The 16,170-nt window shown below is 42.6% G+C and overlaps 1 protein-coding gene across 2 annotated transcripts in view; it reads right to left on the reverse strand.

Annotated features, from left to right (window-relative positions):
• Positions 1 to 16,170, reverse strand: part of RPN2 (ribophorin II) — a 54,513-nt gene that overhangs the window by 35,067 nt on the left and 3,276 nt on the right. For both annotated transcript variants that reach the window (XM_045804577.2, XM_045804576.2), the window contains exons 2-5: positions 14,648 to 14,841; positions 5,468 to 5,563; positions 4,744 to 4,919; positions 537 to 612 (exon numbers count right to left, since the gene is read on the reverse strand). In XM_045804577.2, coding sequence (XP_045660533.2) covers positions 537 to 612; positions 4,744 to 4,919; positions 5,468 to 5,563; positions 14,648 to 14,841 — 542 coding nt within the window. The remainder of the gene's footprint in view (positions 1 to 536; positions 613 to 4,743; positions 4,920 to 5,467; positions 5,564 to 14,647; positions 14,842 to 16,170) is intronic.

Consider the following 16,170-nt stretch of genomic DNA (forward strand, 5'->3'; position numbering starts at 1 on the left):
AGATTACAAAGTAATAAGTAGCAGGAAAAAATACCTAAATTTCAGGTTTGTTAGGCTATAAAATCTGTGGACTATGAACCTATACCTACAAAAGGCTGGAAAAGTTATTTGTTACCTAACTGATGGTGTAACTATCCTACCCTAATGAATAGCCCCCAGGACATATTGCTCTGATACAAAGAATGTAAGTGTCCATAGATATGAAAAAAAAAAGTAACTGGCCAAAATAAACCATGCATGTCTATCTGCAAGACTCTTCTAAAGGGTTTCAAAGACAGGAGCTGGAAGGGCGCCTGGGTGGCTCAGTTGTTAAGCGTCTGCCTTTGGCTCAGGGCGTGATCCCAGCATTCTGGGATCGAGCCCCACATCGGGCTCCTCCGCTGGGAGCCTGCTTCTTCCTCTCCCACTCCCCCTGCTTGTGTTCCCTCTCTCGCTGGCTGTCTCTCTCTCTCTGTCAAATAAATAAATAAAATCTTAAAAAAAAAAAAAAAAAAAGACAGGAGCTGGGAAATTCATTTGTCGAAATAAATTCGCACCTCAATCTCCTCCACGATGCTCCTCAAGTCAGCCTGCTGGGATAGGTGGGATGCCGTCTGCAGAGCCTGGACTGTTCTGGAAGATAAAGAGTAGAACCCCAATGAACATCAAGTCTTGTCTCTTTTCAACTGCTCACTCCTTCCTGTATTGGGACGCTTTCAGGAATATCCCTCTCCTGTTCCTTAGAAGTATAAGACAGTCTCAGCTGTTAAGGAGCTTAATTACAATCCAGTTGGGAAAGGCCACTACATTACAAAGATCCTAACAGCAGAAAAGGCAATCCAGGCAACATGACCTGAAGTAAGTACTGTGGGCACAGAAAAAAGACGGAACACAAGTTCACCTTCCTCTGGAAATCTGTTTTGTTCCTAGTGGCATCACATACAGAACGCTGAGTAAGACTCACTTAGGTTTAGAAGAGATATGTTCTTTGGGAGAACAGGATTCGATTCAGCCGAGGGTTGAGTGCCGTGTTGCACGAGGCACTGTGCTAGACAACTTAGCTGCCTGTGAACTTTCTACTTTTCTCACTCTAAGACCAAAGAAATATTATGGAATCTACATTTGCAGACTACTGGGAAGAATTTGGAGCAACTTCTCTGAAAGCAGATCCATGCGCTATGAACAGGAAACCTTCAGTAAACACATGCTGACTGTTCAATGCTCGTGCAATCCTCGCCCTGCTAGGAGACCAGAAAGTCACTCACTCTTCAGGCATTAAATAAGATAAAAAGAATTTGGTTCTGAAACCAGAATTTGTTCTCTTTTTCTTTACATACCATTTATTTCTGTTTATAAAAGCACATTTGTCAAAAATTCAAGCAATACATTACTAAAGAAGAAAGTTAAAATTCCTTTAACACCTACCCCTAAAAGACAATTGTTTTCCAACTTATTAACTTAATAATATATATCTTTACGTATGAATACATATAAATGTACTCCACTCTTATGAACCATGACATAGTATTGTACTGCTTGGATACACCACAATTTACTCACTGACTCTCCAGCTGATACACATCTATGTTGTACTAGGTCATACAGTGCTGTATCAGGCCTCATTCGTAGCTCTCTTCCCTATTTTTAAATTGAAGTGAAATTTACATAAGAAAATTAGCTACTTGAAAAGTGAACAATTCAGTGGTATTTAGTATGTATCTCACCACCTCTATGTAGTTCCAAAACGTTCCCATCAGTCCAAAAGAAAACCCTGAAGCCATTGAGCAGCTTCTTCCCAGCTTAATGTCCGCCCCCAATCTGCATCTGTGTCTATGGATTTACCTACTCCGGGTAGCTCATATAAATGGAATCATACACTATGTAACCTGTGTCTGGCTCTTTTCACCTTGCATCATGTGTTCAAGGCTCACTAATGTTATGGTGTGTGTCAGTACTTCCTTCTATTTATGGCTTGTTCATGTAGTTGCATCCACTGAGGAATATATTTCTGTAAGACAAACTTTGAGAGTAGAATGGGGTAGGTATGCACACATAAGATTTTTTTATTAGATTCTATTCTCTTAGTGCAGGTAACTTGGAAAATAGAAATGGTGCTTTTCCTGGTGGAACGGAGAAAGCAGAGGGACCCCTGGTGGTTAAGCAATTGCTGCTCAAACCCACAATGGTCCCCCTAATTCCCAAGAGGTGACGGGGCGTTTGTGTAAAACCACCACTTGTCCATCAAGTCGCCATGTTGGGGAGTGGAGAGAGAATCTGTCTGCTTCCGTTAAGATCATAACCATTGAGATTCCCTCTGGGGAAAACTAATTTCGCTAAGATGACAAACTAGAAAACAGAGCAGTTACAGTTCATGGGCAGGGAAGCCCCAATCATTCAAAGACTCCTATGGGATGCTTGTTGTTAAAATGCACTAGAGAAAATGAAACCTGAACTCCCAAACAAGATAAAAATCCCACATCTGCCCGTGATAAAGGCTGAGCCCAGAAAAGGCTGCTAAGATAGCCAAGAAAGAACTTTTCAATTAAGATATCGTTTTTCTCTTTAGAACGAGTGAATGTCATGCTGGTAACAACTTCAGAAGTTTTTAAGAATGAAATTAATCCACTTAGCTTTTGAAAAGTTTTGTCACTGGCTTTAATTACTTACTCTCCGGTCGGCAATTTCTTTCCCTCTGGAGTACTTTATTCAAACACTAAGAAAGCCGATCTTGTCTTGCTAATATACAGCAGATGCTTTAAAGAAACTGGGTTATGAGAGACCACAATGGCATCTTTTCAGATGGTTCATTCAAACCTACAAATTTTTTCTCCATTCTAGACAAGTTTATGAACATTCATATCCTAGAATAAGCCCACTTAAATGTAGAAGGCCCATTTAGAAGTCCTAATTTATATCACATTTCCTTAAAAAGGGCAAGGGCAATTTGGTAGTAATGCTATACAAGGCATCCTGCTAGTTTGGTCTTCACAATAACCCTATGAGACAAATATCATTGTCCCCGTTTTATACATGAAAACACTGAGGTGTAGGGGGATTAAATAGCCTGCTTATGGTCGCAGAGGTATTAAGGAGAAGGGTCTGGATTTGAACAGTTCTTTCTGATCCCAAGCATGTGCTCTTTCTACCTGCAAGCTTTCTGCAAGAGAATAGAAACATCAAAGTGTAGTTTCAGCCTTTATTAACTCTTTGTGGGGCACCCACCATGCACCATAAAGAAAGCAGCTTACAATCTAATATAGAAATGACTAGAGTACAACCAAGGAAGTAACCAGCTTCCTAAGAGAGGAAGCTAGGAAGGAAGTGCTCTAGAGGAGGAGGAGCTTTTGCTGCATGCCCACTAGGAACCAGGCACTGCACTCGAGTCTTCACATGCATTATCTCATTTAATCCTGACATTTGTTCTATGTCGTAAGGATCATTGGTCTCCATTTACAAATGAGGCTCAGGGAGGTTAGTAACTAACCTAAAGTCACACAGCAATAGGGCTGGTGTTCAAACCCAAGTCTAACCAACTCCAAAATGGATATACCTTCTTCGTACTTTTTCCTGTTCTGGGATTTTGAGGAAGGAGGCTTTCTTTTTTGCTTGGAGGGAAATGGAAAGATTCTACTGTGGAAGGCGGCATCAGACTGAGGCACTGACAGTAATATGACATGAGACTAGGGATCTCACTAGGGATCCTTGGGGATCTCCCCCAAGAGATTATGAGAGTAGATCAAAATAATGTGACCTAAAACCGAAGGACAGCAGGGTCAAGTACTGGGCAAAGTGTATACAAAACGTCAGCCCTAGGAAAAGTAGCCCCAACGTCACTGATGACTGACCATGTGAAAATGGCGTAGGGTGTAAGTGACAGAATGTAACTGATTATGACCCCTGCCCTTAACAAAGCTTCCAATTCAGAAACACTTCGATCTTACTTAGCCAAAACAACCACCCCCCACCCCAAAAAACCTAGGAAACAACTGAACTATTCTGCAACAGGGAATCAGTGTCACCAACCTCTTGCTAAACAATTAACAGGAGGCCAGGCACTCCACCCTCTTTCAGGGGTTGCAACTGAATGGGGGACACAAACAAAACAAAAAATACATATACTGTTTTAAATGAGGGGTTACAGTGTTAAAGAAAAAAAACTACATATACTATCACTTCTAAGTTTAGTCAACATCCTCAGGTCATTATAATATTTAAATTTACAATGAAGAGGAAAATTGCTCAGAGTTCCTTTCCTATAAGGTACTTCTCCTTCACCTAAGCCTTTTGCAGAGTAGTAGAGTCTGATTCCTAGAATGCTCTCCCCTCTGAGCACCCACTTCTCCCACCAGATGCTGTCTCTCACAATTTCAAGGGATCCCGTGAGCCCTCCTCCAGTGCAGAACCCCCACTGCCAACAGCTCAGCATGCCCTGGCCGAGCCTCAACAAAAGATGCACATGGCTCGCTGGCCTCCTTTCCCTCGGTTATCTCCCAACCCTTGCTGCAGCCTCGCACCTCAAAAGCAATTCTGTCTCTATGGGGCAGTGTGCTTATGTTCTGACTCAGGGTCGTGAGGACAGTGTCCAGGTGAGCCCATCGGGACAGGGACCTTGCCTGCCTCGGTTCAACTCTGCGTCTGCAGCCCCTCGCAGAGCACATGGCACATAGTAGGTGCCCAGAAAAGATTTGCTAAATCAGTGGTGAACCCTCTCAGGACAGTCTCCGCCACAGATGAGCCTGAGAAGCGCTCGACACGATGACTTACGCTAACACAGTCTCCTCCTTGCTGAGGCGAGCGGTAAGGGCACCGAGTGCTTCTTGGGAAGCCAAGGGAAGGCCAAAGCCACTGAGGGCGGCCACAGCGTGGTAGATCTGGGTAACGGACGAGTCTTCGCTGACAGCTGCCAGGAGCAGATCTTTGGTCTCATTTGAAATAGAGATCTAAGAAAGGATTGGCAGACACAGAGTTTTAGGACAGGTGCTGGCAGTTTGTGGCAAACAACACACAGAGTAACCGCCGAAGTCACACCACCCGGCAGCACAGGATCGTCCCCCTCCAGTCCTCAGACACCAGAACTCAGTGTCTCTCAAAACACAGCCCAACGCTTTTGAAAGTTTCTGGCAAGTCACTTGTCTGCTTATATGGCTCCCTATGTTCAATAAAATGAATTTCCAGAAATCTGGCATGAGGGGCATTCTTCCTTTACTTTGAACATTCTTAAACATTAAAGGGAGATGGAAAGAAAAATCAAGGCTTCCCAGAAAAGAGACAACTATAGGAAAAAGTTCTTTAAAAGCCACGAAAAGCGAAAACTCGGGGAAAAAATAAACTCCATTTTCTTAAGAAAAATAAAATCATAAGAATGGAATGTCCACCCACACTAATGGATTCTCACTGTTAAAAAAAAAATTAATCTGACACAACCCTCCCTCTTTAAAAAACCACTTTATAGTTTAAAAGCAAATGTAACTGTAGAAGCTAGACTCACCTCGCACCCCGGGAGGGCCTGGCTGGACTGGGCAGCATAGAAAAGGGAGTCCACGTTGCCCGGATCAAGGTTTGACTTAATGAAGGTACATGCTTTCTAAATAGGGGTAGAAAGTCAGTGATAAGTGGTGATATACACAGAGACTGGGGAAGTGTACATGCTTTTCGATGACAAAATTCTAAGCAATCTGTGATGGCTTAAAGTATGAGCTATACAAGATTTCATGTTTTAAGCAGGTATTTTCCATAGGACACTGTATTACACAAAATTGCTGAGTTCATGCCAAGAGCAACAAACCTCAAGTACTTTAGTCCTTCTGAACCCTAGGAAAAACAGGAAAGAAACTGTTTCTACTGACCACCTGCTCTGGCTATAACCTGCTGGGTGTTTATGACGCTTCCTCTTAATGAACACATAAGGACCTTGTGGTAGATGTTATCAGTCCCATTTAACAGAAAAAGAAACTGAGGCTTGGAGTAGTAAGTTACCTGATGACAGTTACAAAGCTGAGTGTCTCCTCTGATTCTAACTGTACTGGGGTCTCCACTGAGATGTCTCCAGAGCTAAGTCAGGTTCAACACATCTAAAATGAGCTTGAAACCTTCTATTTCTTCACCTGGACTTTCCAGCTTGTGTATAGGCATCACCATGCACCCAACTACCTAAAGCAGAAACCTAGGACTCATTCTTGACTTTTCCTTTACCCTACAGGCCTAGTGAACTTATCTCCCTTCTCTTTTTTTAAACCCAATCCCCACCCTCTGGTTTCTCTCATTGCCTTATTTCAGGCACTTGCCATTTCTCACCTAGACTGTTATAATCATCTCCTAACTGGTCTCAAGCCATGTAGCCCATTCTGCATACTGACTGCTCAAGGGTGACCTTTACAAAATACCAATGCAACCACGTTACTTTGCTATCAAAAGCCTTGGGGAGTTCCTTATTATCCTCAGAACAAGATTCCAAGTTTCTGATACAGCATAAAATGCCCTCATGACTGACATACACTTTCAGTGCCAGCTTTATCACCAAACCACCTCCAACTCCCTAATCTTATGCTCCGTCATACTGTGGCGACCCAAAGACACTATGATCGTGACTTGGTATGTATGTGACCCTGCTATTCCCGCCACTGGTAGCACCTATCTGTTGTCCCTCCTGTCTGCCAAACCAGCTCCTATCTTCATCTCTGCTCAGATGTCACCTCTACCAAAAAGTCTTCACTGACATTCATCCCAAGTTAGGCCAGGTGCCTTCCCTCCAGAATGTTCCCCCAAAGCACTTACCATATGGTATTACCTTCCCCCGTGACCAGTTACCTAAGAACAAAGACTTTGATGAACCCCAACCACAGTGCCTGCCACAAAGTAGGCACATTATAAAACCCATACTATTCTTACTGTATCAAACTCCAAGAAATATTATTTATTAGTTCTATCACTAAATATTTTGAGTGAGATAACATAAAATTCACCTATTCATAATTAAATGGCAATAAAACAGTTAAAAGTGGGTGCTTCTGAGGAGTAGGACAGGGTGTAGGGCAAGGTGGGCCACATAATAGGTTGCTGCTTTCCACTAACAGCTGTGCTGTATTATCTGATGTTTATCTGTGTACAGGTGCTACTTTAACCAAAGGTCTATTTTTTAATTTTATGAATAAAATTCAAATAGCAGTCTCAAAGCAAATGAGTTTCAACCAGAAGTTTGAAAGAAACCAAAGAAAGAAATACTTCACACTGCACAAATTAGGGATCTGAAGAAGAAAACAATCTGGTGAAGGAATCCTTCAGCAGAATGTGGACAAGCTTAAGACATGTGCTTTGTCGCCATCTAGTGCTTTAACAATAAAACAACAGCACCCAAGAGCCCCAAACAAGGATTATGGTCATTGCTACCCCTTTTTGAGCACTTAAAATGTGTCAACACTGTTCTAAGTCCTTTATGTGCATTTCTCATTATGCATTAGGTCCTCCTATCATCTTAAGTTTACAGACAAGAAAACTGAGGCATCGGAGAGGCAAAGTGACTTATCTGAGGTCACTCAGCTCTTGATGGAGGAGTTGGAATTCAAACCCAGTCAGCCTGGCTCCACAGTCTGAGCTATATAATCTCTGATTTGTCTGCAAGAAAACCAGCAACATGCCAATTCTAATTCTTTGCCCACACAAATCAAGGTAAACAGTATGAGCAGTCAGTGGCTTCAAAGCTCCCAATGTCAACCTGGTTTTAACAGCAGCAGCAGAAGTGAGAGAAGACCCCGGGAAATACACCAAGGACGCTCCGTAAGCCCACCCAGTGCTGAGGCCTCAGCAGGCCACTTGCAGCGGTTTGTAACTCTGACTTCAGCTGTCCTCATTCCAGACTCATCTTCCCAAATGAAGCCCGCAAATCGCCCCCTAAATGTCCATTCCCTGTCTGCTCCTCTCTAACTTTCTGTGCCCTCTATTAATACTCCAGTTATCTAAACGTCCTCCTCAGTAAAGAACATCAGTGCTTTTCTCTATCCATTCTTCCCTACAGTTCCCTGAACAGAATCAGGAGCCAAGAAAAGACCGCTAAATCTCTCTCGGCTGCTCTTACCTCTCCCTTATTTCCTCCATTAACGTCTCCCAACTACTCTTAACTTCTCTCACACCACGCTCTGTAATCTGGCTGGACTTTGTTATGGTGCTGTGCTGTCGAGGCATACCCAGGCGAGAGCCCCCACACCAGGTCCTTTGTCACCAGGCCCACCTCTTTCATATGCACTTCTTACCACACGTCCCCCCGCGCCTCTGCTCCAGCTGCCCTGGACAAGCAACCCACTAACCCCCAATACCTAACACGCACAGTTAAGCATCCAGGCTTAGCACGGGCTTTTCTCTCCATCTGGAAGCCCATTCACCTTGTCAGTTCAACCTCTCCCTCTCAACTGGTAACTCCTGACATATTAACAAAACTCAAGACTTCTTTTAAAATAACCGTTCCTTGATCCTTCTCCCCACCCCACCCCATCTGCTACCTTCTCTTTCTTTCTACCAGTGAGTCTACAAATTGGAAAAACTTCCAGTACTCCCTCCCTCAACACCAGACAGAACTGATCACTTCCTCATTCTGAAATATTCCCTCCCCTCCCTTCCAGGATTCTTCTGCGCTCCCCTGGCTCTTCTTCTACTCTCAGCTGCTCTTTAGTTTCATCCTCTTCTACTTGACCATTCAACACTGGAGTTTTTCAACTCCTTGGCCCACTTCTCATCCAACCTCTCTCTCCCTAGGCAATCTCATTCATGCCCATGGCTTTATCCAGAACCTCTATGCAGATAGTCTCAGATTTGGAACCCCAGCCCTGACTTCTCTCAGTGGCCACTTATATGACTCAAAGGCACTTCACGCTCAACATGTTTAAGACCAAATTCATGGTCTTGCCCACACAAACCTAATTCTCTTTCCATGTTCCCTTGGGCTGTCTTACAGAATGGCCCAAGCCTCCACCTGTGCAGCAGAAGTTGGAAATCTGGGTGTTATCTTTTGCACCCTTTCTGCATTCAGTCCTGTCCCATATTCCCCTGCCAAAGTCTGTCCTCTACAGAACAGGGGAGAAACCTTTCCAAAATGAAAATGGATCCTGATACTTGCTGCTTAAAGTCAACAGCTCTTTAGAGAAAAAGCAACCATTTTCCTATGGCTACCAAGGCACTGAGACTTATCCCCCACCTTCCTCTTGGGCTCCACTGCCCTATCTCTCATGTCCGCTCCACATGTGGTTTCCTCTCAGTCTCTCTCAGTCTCTCAAACGTAACCTATTCCCTGCCTGCACAGGACCCTTGCACCTGCTATTCCCTCTGCCTAAAGTTCCTTCCCTCCCCTGTCTCCCAGTTGACTTCTACTTTCCCTTTCGAATTCAGATCAATCATACCTTCCTTCACTTAGTAAACAGCTACTGAGTGCCTACCATGTGCCAGGTGCTACTCAAGGCACTGGAGATGCACAACAAATAAAATGAACAAAGTCCCTGCCCTCAAGGAGCTGGAATTTAGGGGAATACAGAGTGAGGTTTAAGTTCAGAGATTTCTTTGGGAAAGCCTTCCCTGACCAGGTCAAAGTCCCCTATTTATACCACCATATATCTCACCTTCATAAAACTTACCATTGTTAAAAATATTCATATATCTATTTGATTATATGATTAATGCCTATCTCTACTACCAGAGTATACATTCCAAGAGGGCAGAGGCTCTCTCTCACTGTTCAACACTGAATCCCCAGGGCCTAGCACATAGCAGAAACTCACTAAGTATCTGTTGAGTGATTGACTAAATCGTGCAGCACCCAGTACAGACAGAGGTTGGGGCTTATAATAAGCTTTCTCAGCAGACAGGGTGAGCGAGCTGCTCCCTCTGCTGGGCTCGCACACACTACATGTGTCTGGGACTTTCTACACACTGGGTGTCCCTTTGGACTCAGCACCTGGTCTCACTATCAAGGTCCCTGTCTTTCACTAGATAAGGCGCTGCTGTCTTCTCTGCACTTAGCATAATCTCTGGCACATAGCAGATGTTCCATAAATAATCACTACCGGAAGGAACGTCTTACTGTCTGCTATCCCCGGCAACCAGCTGAGTACATGGCCCTCAGCAAGCACTCAGTACTTGTTGAACGGTACAAACATACGGACCTTCGTAAGCATTAGCCATTTACCAGACACTGAGCTAAGCACTTTATATTTATCATCTCATTTAATCCCCGTAACAACCCTGTAAGATAGTTATCACCATCCCCTTTTACAGACAGGGAAAGTGTATGATTGACAACCTGCATACACTGCCTCATGCTCACTGACTTCAGTCACTCAAATACTACATCACAATTTTTGCCATAGTATATATCCTATTTACTTCATATTTTCAGTATGAATACACAACTCTCGCCATTGTTCTTAAATCTTATAGAAAGCTAAGCAATAATATCTATAAAATCATCATTCTCACGTGCTTGTGGTTTTTAAATATACATGTACAGTACCTGACTATTAAAATGAAAGATGTTCACTCTTCTTAACACCTAAAATCAACTCTCATTCCACACTCTGCTGTTCCTAGAACTGCTTTCTATTCTCTTTTTCTTAGTAAGCCCCATTCCTCTTGGTTTTGCTGCTAAAATCTCTTGTGACAAAGTAACCAAAATCTCCCCTAAGGATCTATCTGTGAGAGCAACCAGTTCAATGCACCTTGCAGGTCTGAAGTCCTCTCTGCTCAGCTGAAAGCAACAACAATGGAGCAGGACACGTATCGCCACACGGAAGTGGCAATAATGGAGACTGTCCTCAATGGATTTATTTGGTGTGCACATCCAATAAGGCAATTCGATAGCTTGAAACTTCCATACAATTCCCTTCCTTCCATTGCTTATAACGCACACATTACACAATCACCACAGCACACTCCATAAGTGACTCGAAGACTGAAGTATGTGATTAACCCATTTATTTTCTGATCAACAGGCACATTTGAGAGCTTCCATTTCTAATAAGCTAATGTTTACAGTTCATTCAACAACTATTTGTTGAACACCCTGTGTTTATTAGACATCAAGCAGTGGGGATGACAGTTTGAGAAAAAATGTCCGTCAGTGTACATTAACCTTACTACTATATAAAAGAGCTGAGAGCCAATACTCAGTACATACTCCATGCCAGCACCGTGTTAACTACCCGTGAGCTGACTATTATTATTATTATCTCTAGCTTACAGATGAGAAACCAGATTCTAAAAGGTTCAGTAAGCTGCACAGGGCACCGGGTTGTGTAGTTCTGAAGTCAAGATCCTGAAGCAACCAGTCTGACTTTAGAGTTTGTTTTATAAACATAAAGCCATAGCTGGCCCAGTCATGCAACTACCCCAAATCACACTGCACTGCAGCTGTCTGCATGGCTTCAGTCTATATCTTCAGCCCTGACCAACGTCCCCTCAAACTCAGGACATCAGCAGAGAACACGTCTGGGAGTATGCGTTCAACCCAAATTCATGTGGAACTCCCAATCATGAGACAGAGAAAAAGGCACTGCTCTAGATAACGTGAGAGCGGCTCACTCCTCCATGATCCCCCTAGACTGAATCCTACAGTTCCACAGAAGTTTGAAAATGACCAGCAGAAACCACTCTTCTTGCATTCAAATCCACCAAAATTCAACCTCAACCTAATATTCCTATTTTATCTCTTTTACCTCACAATACAAAACCTCTACTAGTCAAGGCTGCTCCACTCTGTGTCTCCCCGTTTGCTCTCTCTCGTCCCCAGGCGTCCCCCCTCTACAGACATTGCAGCCTTCTGTACTTGCAGGATCTGTGCCAGGCATTGTCTGAACTCATCTGAATAAATTATAAATAGAAGCAAAACTTCTAAAATATTGACGATGATAATAACTACCACTTGAAGGGTCTTTTGTGGACCAATCACTTACTTGGCATAATATGACTTCACTTTATCTTTACAATGATTCAGTGAGGAAGGCACCTGGTTTTACAGAGAGGTAGAATCAGAATCAAAAACTTGGGGGGCGGGGTGCCTGGATGGCTCAGTTGTTAAGCGTCTGCCTTCAGCTCAGGGCATGATACCAGGTCCTGGGATCGAGCCCCACATCGGGCTCCCTGCTCCACTGGGAGCCTGCTTCTTCCTCTCCCACTCCCCCTGCTTGTGTTCCCTCTCTTGCTGGCTGTCTCTGTCTCTGTCAAATAAATAAATAAAATCTTTAAAACAAAAACAAAAAAACTTGGGCTAATAGCACTGATGCCTGCACTCTTTCTTTGGAGTGAAAGTAATTTTACTAGGAGGTACATTCACCGACAGGGCAATCACAAGGAAAAGTCTATTTCCTTAATACAGTCATGCACAGGAAAGAAATATTAGCAGGAACAAGAGACAGCTGTCAGGAAGAAACCTGAATGAGCGTGGACCTCATTAGCCAACTTTCTGCAAAGGATCACAGAGTAAATATTTTAGGCTTTTCAGGCCAGATAGTCTCTTTATAAACTACTCAACTCTACTGCTAAAGTGCAAAAGCAGTCACAGTCAATATACAAATGAGTGTGCATGGCTGTGTTCCAATAAAACTTTATTTACAAAAATAGGCTTCAAGCTGGATTTGACTCTGGAGGGCCATAGTTCATCAGCAGTTCTGCCATATGATATTCAGATGATGGCTGGCAGACATCGGGCAAATTACTTAACCTCTCTGAGCTTCCATTTCCTCCTCTATTACAGGATAATATTTCTGACCACTTAGAATTAAGACAATTAACTCAAGATAATGTATCCACTGTACCCAGCATATACCAGGCATTCAATAAATCAACAGCAATTACTGATTCTAGTCTGGAGCAGAAAATGTATAAGTAAGCCTAAGACATCAGAAACTCTGACTGATGGACTGCATAAAAATGAACAAAAAACACACACAGGAAGACATTCTGAGCATCAAAAAGAATAATAACCATTATTGTACGTCAACTATACTTCAAAAAAGAAAAAGAAAAAAAAAGTAACAACTGCTATGGATTGCAAAACATTAACTGGGACTACTAGTTCTGGCCATGGCAGAATTAAAGGTATTGAACTTAATCTCCTGCCGTAAATAACTATAAAACTGAAAAAATAAATGAAGTTGAGACACTGAACAACAGTATAAGGCTTAAAAGAAAGTAAAAAGTGTGAAAATGATAGCACAAATGATGGGAGTTTAAATAGAAATATTGTTATAAGGTTCTTTCATTATTCGTGACGTAGCAAAATAATAATTCAAAGTATACTGTGGTAAGTTCAAGTGCATATTACAATCTCTAGAGCAACTACTAAAAAAATAAGTAGAGCTAAAAAACCAACAGAAGAGATCAAACGGAATAATAAAAAATTATTCAATCTAAGACAGGAAAGGAGGAAAAAATAGCTAGACAACTAAAAAACAAATAACAAGATGGTAGACTTAAACCCAACAGTATAGTTACATTAAATATAAATAGATAAATAGACTAAACTCCCCAATTAAAAGATAGAGATTGTGAGACTGGATATAAAAAAAAAAAGGTCCCTACTATATACTGTTTACAAGAGATAGGTTAATCTGACAATACCCAAATCCACTGATCCAACTTTATCACAACTAAAAGTGAAACAACCAGATATTAGGCACCAATGACAGGAAGTACACAGCACCACCTATGAAATATTTCTGCCAAGAAAATTGACCTGAATATAATTAAGCCTCAAGAGCTAACCATCAATTTATAGGAATATAAGATAGGAAGTATGTTCAAAAACAGCATGAGGGGCACCTGGGTGGCTCAGTTGGTTAAGCGTCTGCCTTCGGCTCAGGTCATGATCTCAGGGTCCTGGGATTGAGCTGCATATCAGGCTCCCTGCTCAGCGGGAAGCCTGCTTCTCCCTCTCCCTCTGCTGCTCCCCCTGCTTTTGTGCACTCACACTCTCTTTCTCTCAAATAAAAGATAAAACCTCTTAAAAAAAAAAAAGACTGAACCTCTTCCTAAATCCAGGTAAAGTTTTAGTTGTGATGCATTTTCCTCATCAAAGATCCAAAAAGTGTATGAAAACTGCCTGATGCGGTGACTGTCAGTGATTAATAAATATGAATGCCCTCATCTTGAACTCCTTTATTATTTATGAGTCACACATACAGGGCGCTTAACAAGTACATGTGGTACTATACAGTCTCACTCAGAACTATAGCAATAGTTTCTAGAGGTAGGGGCGCCTGGGTGGCGCAGTCATTAAGCATCTGCCTTCGGCTCAGGGCGTGATCCCAGCATTCTGGGATCGGTCCCCGCATCAGGCTCCTCTGCTAGGAGCCTGCTTCCTCCTCTCCCACTCCCCCTGCTTGTGTTCCCTCTCTCGCTGGCTGTCTCTGTCAAATAAATAAATAAAATCTTAAAAAAAAAATAGTTTCTAGACGTAAAATTTAAGCTTAAAATAAAAAGTAAAGTTTCTAAGACTGGCTCTTCTTTATATTCTACTAAACACCTGGCATGGTCCTAAACATACAATGACATTAAAAGAAAAAACACCTGTCAGATTGAAGTAAGTATTTATTATCTTGGATTAGCCTTAGTTGTCCTCAAAAGAGCAAGAGTTCTGAAGTATACACAAGGAACACAGTTAAGGGATGAGGCCAAGACAAAAGTACCTTACCTTTACATCTGGCACCTGGGCACCAAGGCTGCTGAGTCCCACAATGGAGTAGAAAGCAGATTCCAAACTTGTGAAAGGGCGGTCCAATGAGGCTTTCAGTCTCTCCACATCCGGCTTGGTGAGGTAGTGAGTGGGCGTCAGAGCCTGGGTGCTGGCTATGATTGTCAGGGCCAACAGGAAGACAGTGCTTGAACCTTGGGGGGAAATGACTATTAAATACAATCCAAACAATTCCAGAGTTCTATATACAGTTCCAATGATGGTGCGCACCAAGGTCTGGGAACCAAATCATGTGAGGAAGGGGGAGGGAACTGGGAGGTTTAACCAGGAGAGAAGTCCTGGGAAAGTGGTGGGCACTGTCTTCATCCATCTGAAGGACCGTCCTCCCAGTAGCCTCTGTGTCGATAAAGCACAGGACCCATCATGCCATTCCCATTTCACGTACGTTTGTAACTCCTGTGCCTCTAAGACAGGTCCAATCTTGAATCCTCAGCATGGCCTCACCTGCCTCTCACTGGATCTCTTCCCTCACTCTTTCCTCCATCTGTGGCTTTCTGTTCCTCTAACAAGTCATGTTCTACTCTACCCAGTACTTTTTCATGCTTTCCCTTACTTCAACTTTCAACTTTTTAATTCTCAGATTGCAGTTCAAGTATCTCTTCCTCAAGAAGTCTCCCTAACAGCCCTTCCTTGGGTTAGGTCCCCAGTACTATAAAGTACTAAAGAATGTGACCTCTGAGGCCAGGTTGAAATCCTAGCTTTGCCTGGGTGCCCGAGTGACTCAGTCAGTTGGTTAAGTGTCGACTCTTGGTTTTAGCTCAGCTCATGATCCCAGGGTTGTGAGATAGAGACCCCTGTCACACTCTGCACTGGATAGGTAGCCTCCTTGGGATTCTCTCTCTTCCTCTCCTTCTGCCCTCCCCGTTTGCACACTCTCTAAATACATACATACTTTGAAAATAAGTAAATAAATAAATCCTAGTTTTTCTATTGATTTGCAATATGCCTGTGGCAGTTACAATGTGGCCAGTCTGTCTTCAGCTTCCTCGAGTACAAAGTGGGATAATAACAGGGGCATAATGAGGATTACATGAGTTAGCATAGAAAGATCTTCTAACAGTGACTGGCTTATAACAAGAGCTATTTCTATTGCCATCACTATTGTTGTTGCTATATCCATGCATAGCACCCTGAAGTTCTTCTATGTAGTCTTTTTCACAAATATAATTAATAGTGTAATGTCTGATTCCTCTGCTAAACTGTAAGCTCCATAAAGATAGACAGTTTCTTCTGTACATCCCAGTATTTCCAAGTATTACACGTTGCTTGGCACGTAGTAGTACTAAATTAATATTTGCTAAATAAATGGAAAGAAAAATTAATCCTTGTCTACTATGCTTCAGGAGACAAGAAGAAGTTATGAGCAGTACATTCTATGGGCTGCTTCACAAATTGACTGCCATCCAATTAACAGAACAGTATCCACCCCCCACCACCATCACCTTATCCATACTCCATGGTTT

The sequence above is a fragment of the Ursus americanus genome, chromosome 22 (genome assembly GCF_024610735.1).
Source record: "Ursus americanus isolate L20-20 chromosome 22, mUrsAme1.1.p, whole genome shotgun sequence".
NCBI lineage: Eukaryota > Metazoa > Chordata > Mammalia > Carnivora > Ursidae > Ursus > Ursus americanus.